This window comes from Carassius gibelio, chromosome B11 (genome assembly GCF_023724105.1).
Source record: "Carassius gibelio isolate Cgi1373 ecotype wild population from Czech Republic chromosome B11, carGib1.2-hapl.c, whole genome shotgun sequence".
In the NCBI taxonomy this organism is placed as follows: domain Eukaryota; kingdom Metazoa; phylum Chordata; class Actinopteri; order Cypriniformes; family Cyprinidae; genus Carassius; species Carassius gibelio.
In genome coordinates, this window is record NC_068406.1 from 9,553,876 (window position 1) to 9,572,260 (window position 18,385).

Consider the following 18,385-nt stretch of genomic DNA (forward strand, 5'->3'; position numbering starts at 1 on the left):
GCTTCCTGATTGATCACATAATGGCCCTTTTGAAAATCGTTGACAATGATGGTAGCAGAGAAGTAGTGGTGACCTCTTTCAGAGCGCTGTTTATTTTTCTCATTTACTTCAGTGGCATGGAAGAACTCTCTAAGAAGATAATTGACAAATTATGCAACATGTATTCCAGACATTCGCGACTCGCACCGAATTTGATTGGCCTTGCAGATCGCATCCAGGAGCATCTGGATGACCCAGTCTGGTCGGTCAAGTTGCTAAGAGGGCTTCAGAAATGCATTATAGAAATGCCTCCATTGCAGTTGACGATTCATAATTTGAGTTGGCACATGAAAGTCTTGAAAAGAGTGGCTAAAGAGGGTCAGATTACCCAGAGAAACACCATTTACCTTCTTCTTAATGTCCTCATCAACTCCAACTTGTGTGAAAGAGGCAACTGGCAACTTGGAAACGCAGTTCTCAATGTTTGTCGCAATCTTTTGGAGCACCCCTCCATTGATCAAGTGTTTATCGAGTTGGCTGATCTTTTGCAATACATATCAATACAATATGACGATACAGACATTAAGGATCACGCTCGCTTCTACTACACACTGCTAACCAACCTTTCGTGGGAAAAGCTTATGGGGGTTCTTGCCAAAAGTCTTGATGGAGGACGTGCCAAAGAGCGGTCGCATTCTGCAATTATGGCCGAGAGCGAGGGGATCGCCAGTAACCTGACTTTGCACAAAACTAACCGGCATGTTTTACAACTCATCAAGGTTCAAGAAAAAGCCACACAAAGCTCTTCTGAAAGCTCTTCAGAGTCAGTGGAGGCAACGAGCGAGGTTAGGGATTGGTTTGAGGTTTATCAAGGACAGTTTCAGACCCCTGGATTCGGCTCTGAGGTCACCTTGAGGTACAATTTGACTCATGTGAAAGAAACCGATCCTTTATTTGATAAAGTCTTTACAATCTGTCTGCATTTCGAACTGAAAGACTCAAACTATGCAAAGGTAAGTGACATACACGTACCATGTGTGTTCAGAGATAGAAAGTCACCTGAGGTCAAAGTCAAGCTCAAGCCCTCTCAACCATACCCTACTAGTTTATGCGTCAGTGCCATGTTTACAACGCAAGACGGACGCTCTTGGCACAGCCGACTGCCTGATGTGAGCGTCTCATTCCCTGAGATATTCCTTCCTCTGCCTTTACCACCAAACTCATCCTGTGAATGTAGAGAACAAGTGTTCGAACGCATCTGGGAGGCCACGGCCTCTGGGGAACCTGACAGATCTGCCATTAGTCTGTTCTGTTTTAAACTTGAAGATGAAAGGCTTGCTGATCTGATCAGGACACATTTTCAAGGTTTCCTTATTACAGATCAGCAAAGTGAAGGATCGTGGAAAGTCTTGTTCTTTCTTCCACCCAAATGCCATATGCTTTTGAAAATTACACAGGCTGAGGACGCCGCTCGGGTCAGCATTGCAACGGACAACTGGGAGCTGTTACCTTTTGTGAACTCTTACCTCCAAAACATTACTGATAATTGTAGGTCAACAGTAACAGATGGCTAAATGGGTGCTTTGCAGTTGTTCATTTATATAGGTAATTTTAACCAAATACTTTTTAAAATAAATTCATTTTTTGATATAACACCATTCATTTTTGTATAATAAAATCTCTAGACTAACATGTTTAATAAAGTGTCTATATATATATATATATATATATGATGAGCACATATGCTATGTTGTTTCATGTAACGCAAGTAGTGCTTTATTAAAAGAAAAATCAACTAAGGCACTGAATAACTGATTTAATGTAAACAAAATGCCCAAAAATATCAGTAGCCCTGAAATTAAGATAAATTAGACCGTAACATTTTAAATAATTGTAAATGTAACAGAAAATCTGACCATAAGGACACATTAAATGCATGATTGAATTATACATTTACAGGTCCAGTAGAAATGACAAAGGAAAGTTCCCACTTTCCAGTGTGCAACACATTTAAAATTCAATTTATTCAGTTTCTTCTTTAGCTTTTAAGACAGTGTGGCCTTCATGAGCAGATAAGACAGTCCGAGAGAGAGCTGCGACCTTTCACTGTGGAAGCCCTTCAAAGTTAGGCTCTGTACAGGCTGGTAGAGCAATTTGTCTGTTCAACAGTTTGTCAATGATGCCAATTTCAGCATCCCGCTTTTCAACTTCCTCTTGTGGTGTCCAAGACATATCATGTTGGAGTTTGTATCCACCAAGGAACTTGTGAGGACAACTAGGACCCCATTCCTGTAAGAGATTGAAACCATATCATATCATAAACTGTGCTTTATATTCGCACAATTATATGTTTTCTGGTGACTTTTACTATAAGAGTTTATATTGCAATTGCACATAATAAATAAAGCAATAATAAAGTAAATGTTTTGTTTCACTATCACTACTGGTTGGCACCAACCCATATTGAGCTCACTTCCCACTCATGTTAGCTGATAAAAACCCAGGCACTCATAATGAGGCAATCAACTGACCTGAGGAGACACAATCGAGAAGTACCGCTGTCCGGATTCACGCAGGTAAAGATAATACATGTTTCCTGGTTTCTTCACAACATTGCAGGCAGCATGGTGAAGCTCAGCATCTTTCTTGGCATCCTCTAAAACCTTTAAATTTGTGAAAAAAACAAACAAAAAAAAACTAATTTGTTTATGATTTACTCAGGACATTGAATATGTAGATTTTAGTTACTCTATGGGAACAGGTTTGACTATGACTATGATGGTATGACTATGTAGCATTACATCACAGAGTCCAAAGAGCTGATAAAAATGTCACAATAATTCACAGGACTCCAGTCCATCAATAAGTGTTTAGTTACTGAAAAGCTGCAAGTTTGTAAGAAATCGATCATTCAGATCGTTTTAGCTTCAAGACTGGAGTTGTGTGGATTACTTGTAGATTTTTTTTTTTCAGCTGTATGGACTCTCATTCTGACGGCACCCATTCACTGCAAAGGGTCCATTGGTAAGCAAGTGATGAAAAGCAATTTCTCCTAATCTGTTCTGATGAAGAAACAAACTTATCTACATCTTGTATGACCTGAGAGAGAGAGTACATTTTCATAGAGAGAAAAAAAAAGGTAAATAATTTTACCTTATGTCCAGAAACATTTATGGTACTATTTATGGCTGTATAACAACAAATAAAATTGATTGACAGTTCAGTTGTACCTTTCTTGCTTGTTCCTGAAGGTACCTTATCTGGTCAGCAATCACTGTAAGTTTGTTGCAAGCATTGGCTCTGATGAATTCATCTCCCTAAAATAAAATAAAAAATAATTCAATGACTTTTCTTTTTCTTTCTTTTTTTATGATGTTGATATAACAAAAGTGATGAAGAGCTAAAGTATCACCAACCTTCTGTACTTGCTGTGCCAAAGCAACTATATCCATAGGATCTCCAACCCGGTTAGTCTGGTAGGGACTCACCAGTGCCATTCCACTCGGGTTACTGCTGGTCTCCACCAAGGTTACTATAATATTAACAGTTCTGACATGTAAAATCCAGTTGAATCCATGTTAATGTTAATGAAATGTTAATATAACATGTTAAGTCATGATATTGCCGGCCCGAGATTCAAACCCACAACCCTAGGGTTAGGAGTCAAACTCTCTAAGCACTAAGCCACCACTTCCCGGATGTGGAACACAGAACTATCTCAGACAATGAGGTGTCTGAACTTCATTAACACAAAGACCACAGCTGTTACATATATATACAGTGCTGTCAAAAGATTAATTGCATCCAAAATAAAAAAATTTGTTTACATAGTGTGTACTGTGAATATTTATAATGTATAAGACACACACATACAGAATACATTTTGAAAATAATTACATGCATTAACGTGCATTTATATGCATATAAATTATATTATATATACATATTTAATATAAAAAAATATTAAATATATGCATGCATGTTTGTGTATTTATAAATATACACAGTACAGACACATTATGTAAACAAACCTATTTTGGATGCGATGAATCGTTTGAAAAAAGAACATTTTCATAACATTATGAAAGTTCTGTCAACTTATAAAAAGGATATATTTTGTTTGTCACTGATAATACTTTATAGCTTAAACATCCAAAACACGAACGTTACCGTTTAAACAGAACTATAGTGCGCAGGAATGATTAACTGTTAACTCGACCGATTCAAACTGGTTATAAAACGGGCAACCGCTTAAAATGAACTTAACTTAAACTAGAAAGAAAAGAAATTAGTGAGTTTACCATTGAAAGCATTGTCTTACCCGTGGAGGTTTTGTTCGGTTGTTGTGGTAAACTGACAGTTTTATCCATTCTGTAAGTAGATATCTGTCCCGATCAGCACATTAATATGAGACTCTTCTCACCAGCGTCTCATGAGTCTAGCACAAAACGAAGGAGGCGTTTCTGGGGGCCTACCGACTTCCCTGCATCGAGTAGTAGCCGTGATAGTTGCCCTTGTAGAAATACCTATAATTTTGAATCTAATAATTTCTACACATATTTAATGGGGGTTCAAACTTTAGCATGTGTTTCTAGGATAATAATTTTGAATATTAGAAGGCAAATTTATATTTAATATATCGATTATTAAAATGCAAAGCAACCGTGCATGTTAAGCGGTAGCCTTCGCTTAAATCATTATGTACTGTTATGTAAACTGCTGATAATGTTGTAACGTGAGTTTTCATCAGTTATGAAAGACCTAAGTTTAAAATTATAAAACGAAAACTTGCAAGTCTGTACAAGTGTATCACTTGTTTTGCTCTTTTGGACGTTCCCTTCATATTACCTGAACTATGCTAGATGTTTCTCAGTTTTTACAGCCTTATTTTTTATTCTTTAAACACTTTTACCCTGAGTTATAAGTTTTTTTTTTCCCATAACACTGCGCGGAAAAGTATTATGCTTGGTATATAGGCTATTTTTTTTTTCTAACCGAAAAAAGGGCTGTGAATTTTAATTTAATTTTAGTAAAACTTTAAAGCAACTTCGTTAAAGAAGTTTTATAGAATGCCAGGTGGTCTGTGACTACAATTATATTTTATTTACATTTATGCATTTAGCAGTAAAAGCGACTCACATTGCATTTAGGCTAACATTTTTTTACCTAACGTGCTCCCTGGGAATCGAACCCACAACCTTGCGCTGCTTACGCAATGCTCTACCACTTGAGCTACAGATACACTTATTTATATGTTTATTGTAAAACTGAATTTTAAACTAACTCGAAAAATAAAGACTATTCCATTAAATTATGCTATAAAGAACACTGCATTGTATGTAGACTATAACTGTGAGAGTGAAGGTACACAAAGTGCTGATGTGTTAAACTATGCTTCTTAGTGACTTAAAAGTTAGACCATAAAAAAGGTGTTAGCTGAAATGTAAAAATACAAATAGACTTCACTCACATTCGATTACTTAACTCAAAATAAATGAAATTCCGTTTTTTTAAGTGCGAGTATTCTTTCTCAGGTCTCCCAGATTGTATGTTTATAGTTTCAGTTTAGAATGTGTCACTCCAGTCTTTGCTATTTGTTATTTGTGACTAGACCCAGATTCACACAGTTGCCCTAAATTGCTCAGTTCTTACACAGGGCAGGCTTTAACACAGTCCTGGAGCTCCACCCTCTCCAAAGACTTCCAGAGATTCTCCAAAACCGAGTTCTACCTCACAGGCCTACAGTTTTCAAGATGTGGATATCCCTGTCCCTGATCTCAGTCCTCTTCACTGTCCATTTCACCGTGTGTGACACTCAAAGCCATGGGATATTCGAGCCATACGATCTGCTTTTTGATAATGCGGTGGAGGCGTATTATAAGCAGGACTGGTTGGCTGTGATCCTGAACATGGAAAGAGCTTTGCGGAATAAAGCAGCGCTGCGTAAAATCCAGACGCACTGCCGCGTATCCTGCGCGAATCACACCGCTTTCGGGGATCCATTCCCAGGTGTGGGTGTCCCGATCCCAGGAACCGGGCCCGTGGAGGATTTAGCGTTCTTCCAGAGGATTCTCCAACGGGCCGATTGTGTGAATGCATGTGAAAGCGAGAAACTGGGACCACCGACACTTCATAAAGTCAGTGAGGCTATAGAGCTGGAGTTCAAGAAAAGGTCGCCTTACAATTACCTGCAAGTGGCTTACTTTAAGGTAAACAAGAGGCTTGCAAAATGCATGAGAAACGTGTTATAAAAACGGGGAAAATGGGGACCAATCTGTGCATTTGTCTAAAAGAAATCTAGTTAGAAGAAGCTTTTTGTAAACAAATACTAGCTTGTTATCATGTGCATTCTGTCAGTGCATAAATGTGCATCAGAGCAGAAGTGCATTTTGACATAACATTTATGTAGATGTCACTGAATGGTTAACAGTCTGAGAAGTTCTTCCACGTTTCCCCAACCCCCCCAAAACTCACATCACTGTGCCACGTCTTTAGGTGGAGCCTTGCAGAGTTTAAGATGCTTCCAGAACTGCTATGAGAGGCTCTTAAAATATCACGGCCTAAAATGGTGGTTTAAATGAGATATACAGTCTGGTGCATCAGCCTCAGACCACCAGGTTTAAATGAAAAAGCTTTCTTTCTTTTTTTTCATACTGTATTATATTATCAGCATAATTTGAATGAGCTGTTGAACAGCAGTCATCATGAATTTCAACAGCACTACTTTAATGACAGCACCATTATATAGTATGTGATATATAAATAAATAAAATATATATTTAAAAAATATCACAAGGCTTTTATTTGATCCAAAATACAGTAAAGTTTAGCTATGTTGTAGGAACAGTTTTGTCTCTGAAGCAAAACTTGGAAAGCATGAGTGTTTTCTAACTGATATCGGAATATTTTTGGTTCTCTTTGTTCTTACAGATAAACAAGCTTGACAAGGCAGTGGCAGCAGCGAATACATTTTTCATGGCAAACCCCGACCACGTAGAGATGAAACAGAATTTGGAGTACTACAGGATGATGGCTGGGGTGCAAGAGACGGATTTCAAGGACCTGGAGGAGAGACCGCACATGGTACGAGCAATGTTTATTCATATGAATATCCCTAGATAGATAGATAGATAGATAGATAGATAGATAGATAGATAGATAGATAGATAGATAGATAGATAGAATGTTTATTGAATGCTGAAATATAATTGCTGATTTTCAGGCTGAATTTTTAGAGGGCAAGATTCATTACAGTGCAGAAGATTTTGCCCCAGCCATCGAGCACTTTGAGGCCGCTGTCGAAGAATATTTCACCGCTTATGAAGAATGCAGCGTTCTCTGCGAGGGATCGTTCAATTATGACGGTTACAACTACATGGAGTACAGCGCCGATCTCTTCCAGTCTATGACAGGCATGTGGTATTGGGATGCTTTTGATTTTGACTTAACAACAGCAGATTCTCTTAAATCCTCTTAAATTCACTTCTTCTTGATACACTAAATGTTTCAGAAATATGGATTTTCAGAGTTAGTCATGTCTAAATTTGCTTTGATCACAGATCATTACCTTCATGCTCTGAACTGCAAGCAGCACTGCGCTGTGGATCTGGCATCCACCGCTGGAAGAGAGAAGCCTTTTGAAGATTTCCTCCCATCGCATTTTAACTACCTTCAGTTTTCATATTATAACAGTATGATGTTCTCTTTATCAGCAGAATCATATTCAGTACCAGATTTTAGAGTTGTTATTGTTAACTAAAACCAAAACCAATATTGTTTTATGTATTGTTAGCTTTATTTATATTGTTTTAGTAGCTACATCAATTTAAAGAAATTGAATATGATAAATGTTGCCTTGGAAACTAGCTGAAATAAAATGTGTTTACTTAAAAAAAAGTTATTTCAGTTAACATTTATAACTTAACATTTATTTAATTATACATAATAACAACTATTTTAATGGTTGTAATTTTCATGAACTATAATATAATAGCTGGTTTCAGTAACTAAAACAATTCTGTAATCAAAGAGCATTTCAGATTAAACCAAGCTTAAACATTGTATTTGAAAAATAAAAATAAATTAGAAATCTTGACTTTCCAACTAACTAAAATAAGCAGAAGTACTAAAAGTAAAGAATTAATATAACTTTTAAAAAGTATAAAAAGTTATTTTGAAATATAAAAAATACACTTGTGGTATATAAATAATTTTAAAATAACACTGCCAGATTTAGCATTAATCATTAATGCATTTTATGCGAGTATATATAACCTCTTTGATAGTTTGCATAGCAGTATGATACATTGTTGTGTTGCTAATAAAGTTAGGTTTTTGTGCATTGCAGAATGTTTGAAATGCATTATTTTCATTTTTAAAACTTTAATCTATTTCTCTCCCAGGTGAGAAATACGAGCAGGCCATTGAGTGTGCTAAAACATACCTGCTCTTCCACCCTGAGGATGCAGTCATGGCTCAGAACCTAGCATACTACTCCGCTGTTCTGGGAGAAGACAAGGCCATCGACATTACAGCCAGAGAGGTGCCGTGTGCACATGCCACTGATGCACACGCATGCTTTTGATCTCATCACATAGATTTGTAATATCAGTTATTAACAACTTCAGATTCATTTTTTACAAAACGTCTTTTTTTTTGTCCTGTTGCAGGTTGTTAAGCACCATATTAAGAGATCTTTGCTGGAAAAAGAGCTTCTTTACTTTGGCTATGAGATGTTTGGTAAAACCTTTGTTGATCCAGTAAGTGTGCATCCAGTGCTGTGCTTCTCATATTTGTGATCAATTACAATTACAATTATAACGAAATCTCATTCTGTTGTAGGACACATGGACCCCTGAGGACATCATGCCCAAGAAACTAAGAGACAAACAAAAGTAAGTATACCTTTGTTGTTGCATCTTATCATTTTAACATGGAAGTTCAACTGACCGGACATTGGTTTCCTCTTGTGCATGCAGAACAGACAAAGAAACAGCCGCGAGGATTACAGAGGAGATCAGTAACCTGATGAAAGAGATCGAGACGCTTGTGGAAGAAAAGAGTAAAGAATCATCAGACCTGGCCATGTTTGTGAAAGACGGTAAGATTTAAATTAGATTCAACATTTGTGTAGGGAAAGACAAGTCACGTGACTGTCTTCCAATTGGTGTTTTTCAGATATCAATCCAGTCTCTACTCCAGAAACTGCTAACAAACGTCCGTTTGATGACATCGCGATAACCTTGACACCCTCAGCCCTGAACGGCTCACAGAGGGTCGTCCTGGATGGCGTAACCACATCCGATGAGTGCCAGGAACTTCAGCGCCTCTCCCGTGTATGTTTCTCATTGCATTCTGTTTCCCAAAAGAGTGAACAAAACGGTGTTTTCCTCAGTCAACTAAAGATTTCTCTCTTTTATTACTTGAATCTCACAGACAGAAGCTATTCAAAGGGGTTTTAAAGCAACTCTCTCCCCTCATTCAGTGAGTGAGATGTTTCAGGATATTTCGATTCTCAAAGCCCTGCAGGTGAGACCTACTTTACTAAAGGGTTTTTAAAATCCCATTGAATTCAATGAATTCATGAAACTAATATTTGCACCATATTAGAGCAACATGCAACACTTTGTCAGTCATTTAGTTTGTTTTTGTTGGGCTTGGTAGCTACACTATTATTCATATTCCTGTGTGCATCAATGCTGAATAAAAGTATTAATTACTTTAAAAACAAATCTTGCTGACCCCAAACCGCTGAACAAAATCTTAATTGGCATCTGTGGTTCCATGATTCTACAAAAGATTCTTTATAGTCAATAAAAGGTAATTGGATTTTTTTAAATGTTCTTTACACCTTAAAAAAAAAAAAGTTGTTTTAAGAACTGTTCAATACAAGCTTCTTTGGATAAACAAAATGGTTCTTTTATGGCATTGCTGTGGATACAGTGTATTGGAAGTTTTATTTTTTTAAGTTAATTAGAAAAAAAAAAACAGTAATGCCTGATGTATTAGGCTGATTTAGATGTTGAAGACTTTGTATTGCACATACAAGAGTGATACTATTTGTTCTTTGACTTTCATACAGGTACAGTACATTGTATAATTCATCAGTTTCATTTTTCCTCAAATCTTGTTCAGGAGGGTCTGGTTCCCTTGATGAGTGCACGATTGTTTTCTGACCTCAGCGAGAAGATTCGTAACGTTCTGGAATCCTACTTTGTTCTGGAATCACCCCTGTATTTGTCCAGTTCAAACCTGGTCTGCCGATCTGCCATCGGTAAATTGGCTTGTTTAGAAAAATCTGTATTATTTTTGCATCTTGAACACAGACCTATATAGTTATTAAGCAAGTATGTGTTGGTCTCTTTCATAGCAGAGAAACAGGAAGAGCGCACAGACTGTCTGCTTATCTCAGAGCTCAACAGTTGTGTCAAAGAGCTGTCGGCATACAGCGATCAAGGCTACAGGTTTGCTGCTTGAGGAAACAGTGAAGCATCATGGTTATTTAGTTTATAGTGTTTTCACTAATGTATTCTGTTTTGCTTTGTAGTGCCATTTTGTACCTCAATGATGACTTCGAAGGGGGAGATTTTATCTTCACTGAGTCAGATGCCAAAAGTGTCTCTGTAAGATTTCTAAATGTTTCATATTACTTTTACTCAAACTAGTGAGCTGTGTAGAGGAATAACTAAGTACAATCATTGACACTATTTATGTGACTTGTAATCTTTATAGTGTAAATTATGTGTTATTTAGAGTATACTGTTGCTTGAAAAACTAGTTTCAAAGTAGCTTCATTTTAGACTTGGTCTGTGTCCATGTGGCAGCATGTTCTATTAATTGTGTTGTTGTGGCATGAATTTTCTAAAACAGATATAATTTCACTCTACTGTCTCGTCAGGCAGTGGTGAAGCCTCGGTGTGGTAGAGTCGTGGGATACAGAGCTGGACCAGAGAACCTTCATGGAGTGACCGCAGTAACCAAAGGCCAGAGGTGTGCTGTAGTGCTTCAGTTCACTCTGGATCCTCATCACAGTGAGAAGGCAAGTGTAAGGTCCACGCAATAGGCACAAGGAAGGTATCCAATGGTGGATAACAAACTCGTCAATCTTGGTCATTGGACAGAGGCGATTAACTAATACTCTGGACGGCTTGTGCAATACTTCACGGTACTTCTACAACAGCTCATTCTATAATACTTTTATTAGTCCCCATAAATCTGTAAACACTTAATAAGGTAAGACTATATCAAATCAGAGGTCATGACCATTACTATAGAACCAAGTTGACCAACTTAACTTCTTCTAAGTAACTTTATATGATCATGCACTTAGAACAGTACACTTAGATTCATATTACAGTAACCAGAGGTTGAGGCTGATCCGAATTTAGGTTGGTCAACAACACAGTGTTGCTCTAAACTGTAAAAACCCAATAGCCTCTACAGTCTAAGTATACATAACTAAAGCCAATGTGTTAGCCAGAGCTCTGAAACATCATTTTAGTCTATTGCAAACCTGAGCGCAGATCTGCGGTTTTATAGACTTAACAATTAATTAGAGTAAATATTCTCAGAGTAAGTTAGAATAAATTCAAATGTAACAATTTATTATCAGTCAGGCAAGTATGTATTATGTCAATTACATAGCCAAAAATTTCAAAGATATCAAATCAATACAAGACATCCAATTAGATGTCAACCGATGGTGGATTTTGCCGATACCGATATCTAGGTTGGACCGCACTGGCCGATACCGATTAATTAATCGATAGTTTTTAAAATGGATACTGAACAAAAACTAAAATAGTGTAAATATATACACAAAGGACATAGCATTGCCGTTATACAAGCGCAATGTATATTCTCACACTTTGTTTCTATTCTTGAACACTTAATGATTATCTAATCAAAATAAAAGAGCCGCACTGAGTCTAGGTAATCTCATTGGTATCACACACACACACTTCAAGATGTGTTGCCTTCAACTCGAGCAGCGTCCTAAAACAGTTTATTTAATTACCAAACAGACACAAGTTTACTTCAAGAATGAACAATGAGGCATAGATAAGTTTGAAGTTCAGTGTTTAAAAAATGGAGCAAATGAAAAGATCTATATAAAAGCTCTATAAATGAAGCATACATACTTTATTAGAGCCACAGAAAACAAATGTTTTGATGAAAATGCTCAATATACAATTCATTATGTACATTAACAATGATTCGGGGCAATTAATTTAATGGAAAACTATGTGAATGGGGTTCGCTCTGTTCAATGTGCAGCATCACGTGTCTAAACAAATAGCACATGCTGTCAGTGATTTCAACCACTAGAGGCCGCTCTTGCACTGTATAATGAAATCAGACCCTCCTAGGTGCTCCAGCAATGGACACAACCTTGAAAACTATCGGCATGGATTTTTGCAGATAACCAGTTGTTCCACCAATCAACTATCTGTGCCGATTAATCGGCAAAACCGATACATCAGTTGAACTCTACATCCAATTCTCAAATTTGAATCTAAGAGTAAGATTCATACCTGACTTTAGAAAGAGAAATGACATAGAGTGTGTGGACTCTTTACGCTATGGGCTTCTGACTACAGAATCACCCTGATCTTCTTGCAAGATTTCCTTAAGTGCTCTGACCAAGATAAACATCCCCCAAAATGGAGACTGAGACTAACAAATAGAATTTGCATCGGTCAAGTAGAGTTATCACCTTTTGGGACAGAAGGTAATTTGCATGAAAGACATAGGGGGTAGTCTGTTTTCAGTATGTTCCAATCTTGATGGCTGGTTGTCCTATTGTTTAGAGAATGAGACCTTTTACCAGACACACAAAGTTTTTTCAATTTACATTAAAAACATGAACAGTTGCATTGTTATAAACTCTGATTAAGAATAGTGGTTTCGGTGATCTCTGTAGTGTAACCATTCATTAGGTGTGAAACTTCTCTCTCTCAGTTGGGTTTGTTGTCTTGAATGAGGATGTGAGGCTTGTTAGACAATGTTCAGACGTTGATTCTCGCAAGGGTTATTTGTCTTTTCAGACTGTGGCCCTCCTCTGATCCAGACAAATGCCATCAGCTTTACAGTTTATCAAAGTGTCTGAGTGTATCTCAGATGATCAACATGTCTGAGGTTCTGTAAATCTTACACAAGTATGACTACAGTGATCAGTGATGTTCTGTGAATGGTAAAATAAAGCGATAAAATAAGAATTACTGTAGATTTAAACAGGAAAACTAAAATTTTCTTGGGGTATGCTGCAGTAAACATTATTAGCCTATATTTGTATGACTTATGCGGCGCAAAACTCTCCAGATGAGATTTATGACAGATAAAATATGTTACTAAATAAATACACAATTGTGACAGAGAATAAGAAGCTGACATCTGATTTCTTCAAGTAGTAGCATTTACCATGTTTACTATAGTAACATTAATGCCTAGCATGCATATTGCATCGCTTCTAAATATTTCTGCCTTGTATGGTGATTATAATCCACATCGGATCAAGTTATTTCAAACACTCGCTGCTTACTGAAAGTTAGTTTTGATCTCAATTTTTACAAAAAAAAAGTCTTTAATGCTGGTGTTATAGCTGTTAGCTTTATGAAATTATCCACGGCGCTGACGCTCTCCAGACGCAGAGAAACTCCGCCTTTGTTCATAAACACTCCTCTAGCTCCAGCTGGCCCACTTTGGCCCAAGGTTTTTGTCGGCCAAAAAACCCTGGCCGTTGGCACTGAGGAAGCACCGACGAGGCACGATCAAGCACCGGAAGTTAAAGTGGAAACACGACTGGCCTTGGCACGCACTAGCATGCCCGCTTTTGGCCCGACAGTTTGCCTATTGTTGTTGGCACACCACCCTACCAGGTGCTAAAACTCTTCCCTGTAGGCCTACCACTGTGGTGTCATCTGCAAACTTGATTATAGAGTTAGAGCCATGTACAAGTTTGCAGTCGTAGGTGAAGAGGGAATACAGGATTGGGCTTAGCACACAGCCCTGTGGAACACCAGTGTTTAAAATGAGTTTGGAGGAGTTGTGTCAGTCAAGCCTAACAGACTGTGTGATCTGTTAGTGAGAAAGTCCGGTGTCCTGTTAGAGAGAGAGGGTCTGATTTCAAGATCAGTGAGCTTGGAGATCCGTTTGAAAGGGATAACAATATTAATTGAAGAACTGAAGTCAATGAATAACATTCTGATGTATGTGTTGCTTTTATCCAACACATGAAGATATAAATAATACAAAAATAGCACAGGCCTGTTTTGTCTTAAGACATAATTGTTAATAGTTCCCTCTTTTGTCTAACCTTGTTTTATTGTGTCCACAGGAGCGTTTAGAAGTCGAAGAACTTCTGAAAAAGCTTTCCAGCTCAGTTGAAGCTGATCTCCAGAAAACAGAAATGGACAGTAACACGAAATCCTCTGAACATGAAGAAACAGTTTCTGCTAAAACAACAGAAGAAGAGACAATAAAGTCAAGCACATCTACAGAAAATCCCAGCAAAGCTACGGAGGAAAACAAAACTGACAGCAAAGTGGTGATAAAAAGTGAAAAACCTAATGCAAAAGCATCTAAAAAGAAAACAAAAACCCAAACAAAAGCCAAAGCAGACAAAACAAAAAGTAAAGTGTCAGACAAAACAAAAACCACTTCAGCAGAGAAAAAGAAATCAAAAACAGCTAAGACAAAACCTGTAACATCAGATGAAAAGAAGAAATCAGGCAAAGCAACTGTTAAAAATACTGCAGAGCCAAAGAGCACAGAACCAAAAGACTCTACAGCTGAAAACCACAAGGATGAGTTATGAGCGTCATGCAAAAGAGGTTCTGTGATTTATTCTGAGTTTTTCTTTTCTTTTGTTTTAATCATTGATGGAGGAGTACTGATGGGTTTGTGTTTTTGTTTGTATTTAAAAAAACTAATGAATTTGAAGTGCACACTTGACAATCAAGTTGACTGTTGTATATTCTCTTTTACCTGAATTATAATTAAATATTTTTTTTTGTCTCAGGAACCAAAATACAGCATTCACATTTCATACTCCCTGAAAGATTATGGCAGCTTTCAGAGATTACATTTGCCACTTTGTCGTGACATTTGCCAAATATGGTAACCCATACTCACAATTGGTGCTCTGCATTTAACCCATCCAAGTGCACACACACAGCAATGATTAGGAAACACACACCATGAACACACACCCGGAGCAGTGGGCAGTTATTTACTCCAGCACCCAGGGGAGCAATTGGGGGTTCAGTGCCTACCATGGGTATTGAGGGTGGAAGAGAGGGCTGTTCATTCGCTCCCCCCACCTACAATTCTTGCCGGCACTGAGACTCAAACCTGCAACCCTGGGGTTGCAATCCATATCTCTAAACATTAGGCCACGGATGCCCCACAACACTTTGCATTCCCACAATAGTTACTGAATAAAAGAGACATCTTTTTAAATTATAACTCAAAGGCACAATGCTGAGATGTTGTGGGATGCCATGGGGTGCAAAAGGTTACTTAGATATTGCTCTTGTCCCTTCTTAAATGTAATTTGTCTTCCTCCCGCCCCAAAAAAAGGAAGTCAAAAACTAAAAACACTCCTGTTGTCAGCAAACAGCAAACCTGTTGTTCATGTCCAAAGCACAAGTAGAGCAGCAGAAACCATATTTTTTTTTTTAAACAACAATTGTTGGCTTACTCATCCATAAATCATGTTGTCTAAATAGAATATGAAAGTGATTTATCAAACTCAAGTTAGTTCATCAATATGCACTACTGTAACACTGCACGAGGTGGCAGCATGGAGCTGAGTGTATGTTTCATGCACTTCCAGAAATGTCTCTTAAGTAGCCTACGTTTTTCCCAGCAACACAAGCTGTAGTTGTTTGAGGCATTCTTATATAAAATAGTCATTCTAAAATGACACAACTGCTATTTCACAATGGTTATTTCTTTCATTTTTTCCTCTATTTTAAGTATTTTGTTTGTTCTTCTTCATGTCTGGTCCACCCAGTGCAATTTTCTGGACAACTGGATTGCCAGTTATATTCAAGGCAGTCTTTAGGAAACCCACAATTACTCCTGAAAGAGTCTTCTCTTCCTTCTGCTTGACAAAGTCATTCACTGCTGCAAATAGATTATTCTGAGTCTTTTTATTAATTTAATAGGGGGGGAAAAAATCTTGGAAGGACATCATAGTCACTCCAGTAATCATGCTGTGGATTTTTCTCTTATTCAAACATCGTCAGGCTAGCTATTTAACTGCGTAATTATCATATATGATTAAACAAGCCATACATCAAAAATGCAACTTTTTGTATCTAACACAAGTCTAAATTAAAAACATTAATGTTATATTGACTCCTGCTGCAAGAGATTTGACAAAAATAACCACAATAGCAATATTAGGGATACAATATTGAATAAAATAATAAATGACTAGGAGTCCATCGTCAAGTTAGTTTTGACAGTATCCATGAAGAACTGCTTAAAGCCAACAAAATGACCTTCTAGCGTTTAGATTTTAGCATTTCACACTGACAACCTTTATCTTTGGGGAAAACACTAAAAATATTGATGAGCTTGACTCCAAATTATTTCCTAGAATTACCCTATTAATTGCTATTTGTAATAGCATGCATCAAATCTCGTTAAACTAATGGTGAGTATGCCCTTGTTTTTTTGCACAAATAACAATGGCTGTTTTGCATACTTAGCTTTCCATGCTATATGCTAACTTCCATGCTAACTAAATAATATCCACATTTAAGGAATTGTCTTGCAAATTAAGCCCCATTGTTTTGGTGGTTTACTCATGATCATTTAAGGAAATGATACGCTTTTACTCCATATTCTCTGGGTTATTTGTTTTATAAAGTTTTACAGCATAAGAGCAACTGTTTCAGTTCATTCTGATGTGTTTTGCTCTTACTTATTAGCCCACAGCTTGCATAGAGGCATTGAATAGTCCACCTGGAGCGTGTTGGCAGTTGAATAGTAGAGGTGAACGTGAAAGGTGACCTGTGGCAGCTGCAATGAGACCCCTCATGTGTCTTTACCTCCCCTTGTTAGCGGCACAAACAGTTCCTCTTGTGTACCTCCCACTGCTGAGGAGTGGGCAGAACTAGCCATGAGCAGAATGCCAGGGACTGATGAGGACAATGACTCTTACAGTCAAAATGTTGCTCAACAAGCCTAGTTACACTGGCTGGAAAGAATATTTAAACACAGTATTAAACTTTAGTTTATATATTCTAACATTAACAAGGGTGTCCTAGAAATAAATTGTCAACAAAAACATGGTTTAATTTCCTTTTAGATGTCAGTAACACCGGTGTTTACTGGAAAACATGATTTTTCATAGTTAAACTTATAATTGGAGTAAGAAAATAGTTTCAGTCTTTCTACTTCAAAATATAATGCCTTGTTTCTTTGTAAATACATGGTAATATTAGTTAAAATTAAACATTAGAATAAAAAAAAGATAGTTGTTTCAGCTTTAAAATGTAAGTGTTCATGTTGCACTTAAAATTATGTTAAGTCACCTTAATTTAATTAGCTATTTAAGCTATCTCACATTCTAAGTTGTTATAACTAATTGCAGCAGCATTTTTTACAGTGTAATTTTGGAATTCATGAGTAAAATTGTTTCAACATCTTTTTCCCTCAGTGTAATGATATTAGTGTCAGTGTAAATATTTTCTTTGGAAGAAAAAGTCTATTCAGTGTCTATTTCAGTATTTTGGGGTGCTAAAAAGGAGGTATTTGGAACATGATTACCTTGATTCTAGATGGTCTGAGCTGGTTTGGGTTGCTGACCATCTAGACTTCAAGCCATCAGGGACTTTGGTCAAAGTTTCTGCTGAAAAACAGAGCATTGCAGCTGAAGGTGGTTTAGGTTTATTTAAGTTTGATTAGTCTTACCTGAATGAATGAATCTGTTTTATTCTTGTTTTCTTTTGAGTCCCTTTTTTTTCTTGAACAGTTTAACTGCCTGCTGTTCTTCAGAAAAATCCTTCATATTCTTTGGCTTTCCAGCATCTTTTGCATATTTGAACCCTTTCGAACAATGTCTGTATGATTTTGAGGTCCAGCTTTTCACACTGAGGACCACTGAAGGACTCATACCATTACATACCATTTTGGGGCAGCTGTGGCCTAATGTTTAGAGACTTGGCCTAGTTACCAGAAAGTTACCGATTCGAAACTCGGTGCTTGCAGGAGTTGTCGGTGGGGGAGAGTTATTGAACGGTGTTCTCTTCCACCCTCAATACCCATGGCTGAAGTATCCTTGGCACTGAACCCCCAGTTGCTCCCCAGGCGCTGGATCTATAGCTGCCCGCTGCTCCGGGTGTGTGTTCACTTCTCACTGCTGTGTGCACTTGGATGGGTTAAATGCAGAGCA

At 37.4% G+C, this 18,385-nt stretch overlaps 3 protein-coding genes across 5 annotated transcripts in view; 2 read left to right on the forward strand and 1 right to left on the reverse strand.

Annotated features, from left to right (window-relative positions):
- LOC127968385 (AP-5 complex subunit beta-1-like) overlaps positions 1-2,401 on the forward strand; it is a 5,448-nt gene extending 3,047 nt beyond the window's left edge. Inside the window, exon 3 of the mRNA XM_052569570.1 lies at positions 1-2,401. This exon is cut by the window's left edge and continues 1,111 nt beyond it. Within this exon, the coding sequence (XP_052425530.1) occupies positions 1-1,553 (1,553 nt within the window). The 3' untranslated portion in view covers positions 1,554-2,401.
- Positions 1,781-4,465, reverse strand: LOC127968387 (uncharacterized protein C1orf50 homolog). 2 transcript variants are annotated; one of them, XM_052569573.1, is made up of 5 exons: positions 4,301-4,465; positions 3,396-3,511; positions 3,210-3,296; positions 2,511-2,642; positions 1,781-2,268 (listed from the first exon to the last, which is right to left on the reverse strand). In XM_052569573.1, the coding sequence occupies exons 1-5, from the start codon at positions 4,347-4,349 to the stop codon at positions 2,083-2,085; spliced, it is 570 nt and encodes a 189-aa protein (XP_052425533.1). In that variant the 5' UTR covers positions 4,350-4,465; the 3' UTR covers positions 1,781-2,082. The 2 variants fall into 2 exon arrangements, with proteins under 2 accessions (XP_052425533.1, XP_052425534.1); XM_052569574.1 differs by having other exon boundaries at positions 1,985-2,268; positions 4,281-4,421.
- A 997-nt stretch (positions 4,466-5,462) lies between these two features.
- Positions 5,463-15,007, forward strand: LOC127968386 (prolyl 3-hydroxylase 1-like). 2 transcript variants are annotated; one of them, XM_052569572.1, is made up of 15 exons: positions 5,463-6,188; positions 6,910-7,062; positions 7,202-7,391; positions 7,539-7,670; positions 8,382-8,521; positions 8,649-8,738; positions 8,821-8,873; positions 8,958-9,079; positions 9,157-9,314; positions 9,415-9,507; positions 10,114-10,252; positions 10,352-10,442; positions 10,526-10,601; positions 10,877-11,017; positions 14,315-15,007. In XM_052569572.1, the coding sequence occupies exons 1-15, from the start codon at positions 5,733-5,735 to the stop codon at positions 14,792-14,794; spliced, it is 2,514 nt and encodes an 837-aa protein (XP_052425532.1). In that variant the 5' UTR covers positions 5,463-5,732; the 3' UTR covers positions 14,795-15,007. The 2 variants fall into 2 exon arrangements, with proteins under 2 accessions (XP_052425532.1, XP_052425531.1); XM_052569571.1 differs by having other exon boundaries at positions 5,468-6,188; positions 10,349-10,442.
- The last annotated feature ends 3,378 nt before the right edge of the window (positions 15,008-18,385 follow it).

Coding starts and splice junctions, on each gene's coding strand:
- LOC127968386 (XM_052569571.1), top strand. CDS start 5,733: ATGTGGATATCCCTGTCCCTGATCTCAGTCCTCTTCACTGTCCATTTC. Junction 9,080..9,156: donor GGCCATGTTTGTGAAAGACG/GTAAGATTTAAA, acceptor GGTGTTTTTCAG/ATATCAATCCAGTCTCTACT. Junction 9,508..10,113: donor CGATTCTCAAAGCCCTGCAG/GTGAGACCTACT, acceptor AATCTTGTTCAG/GAGGGTCTGGTTCCCTTGAT.
- LOC127968387 (XM_052569573.1), bottom strand. CDS start 4,349: ATGGATAAAACTGTCAGTTTACCACAACAACCGAACAAAACCTCCACG. Junction 2,643..3,209: donor TTCAGGAACAAGCAAGAAAG/GTACAACTGAAC, acceptor ACAAATTTAAAG/GTTTTAGAGGATGCCAAGAA. Junction 2,269..2,510: donor TCTCGATTGTGTCTCCTCAG/GTCAGTTGATTG, acceptor AATCTCTTACAG/GAATGGGGTCCTAGTTGTCC.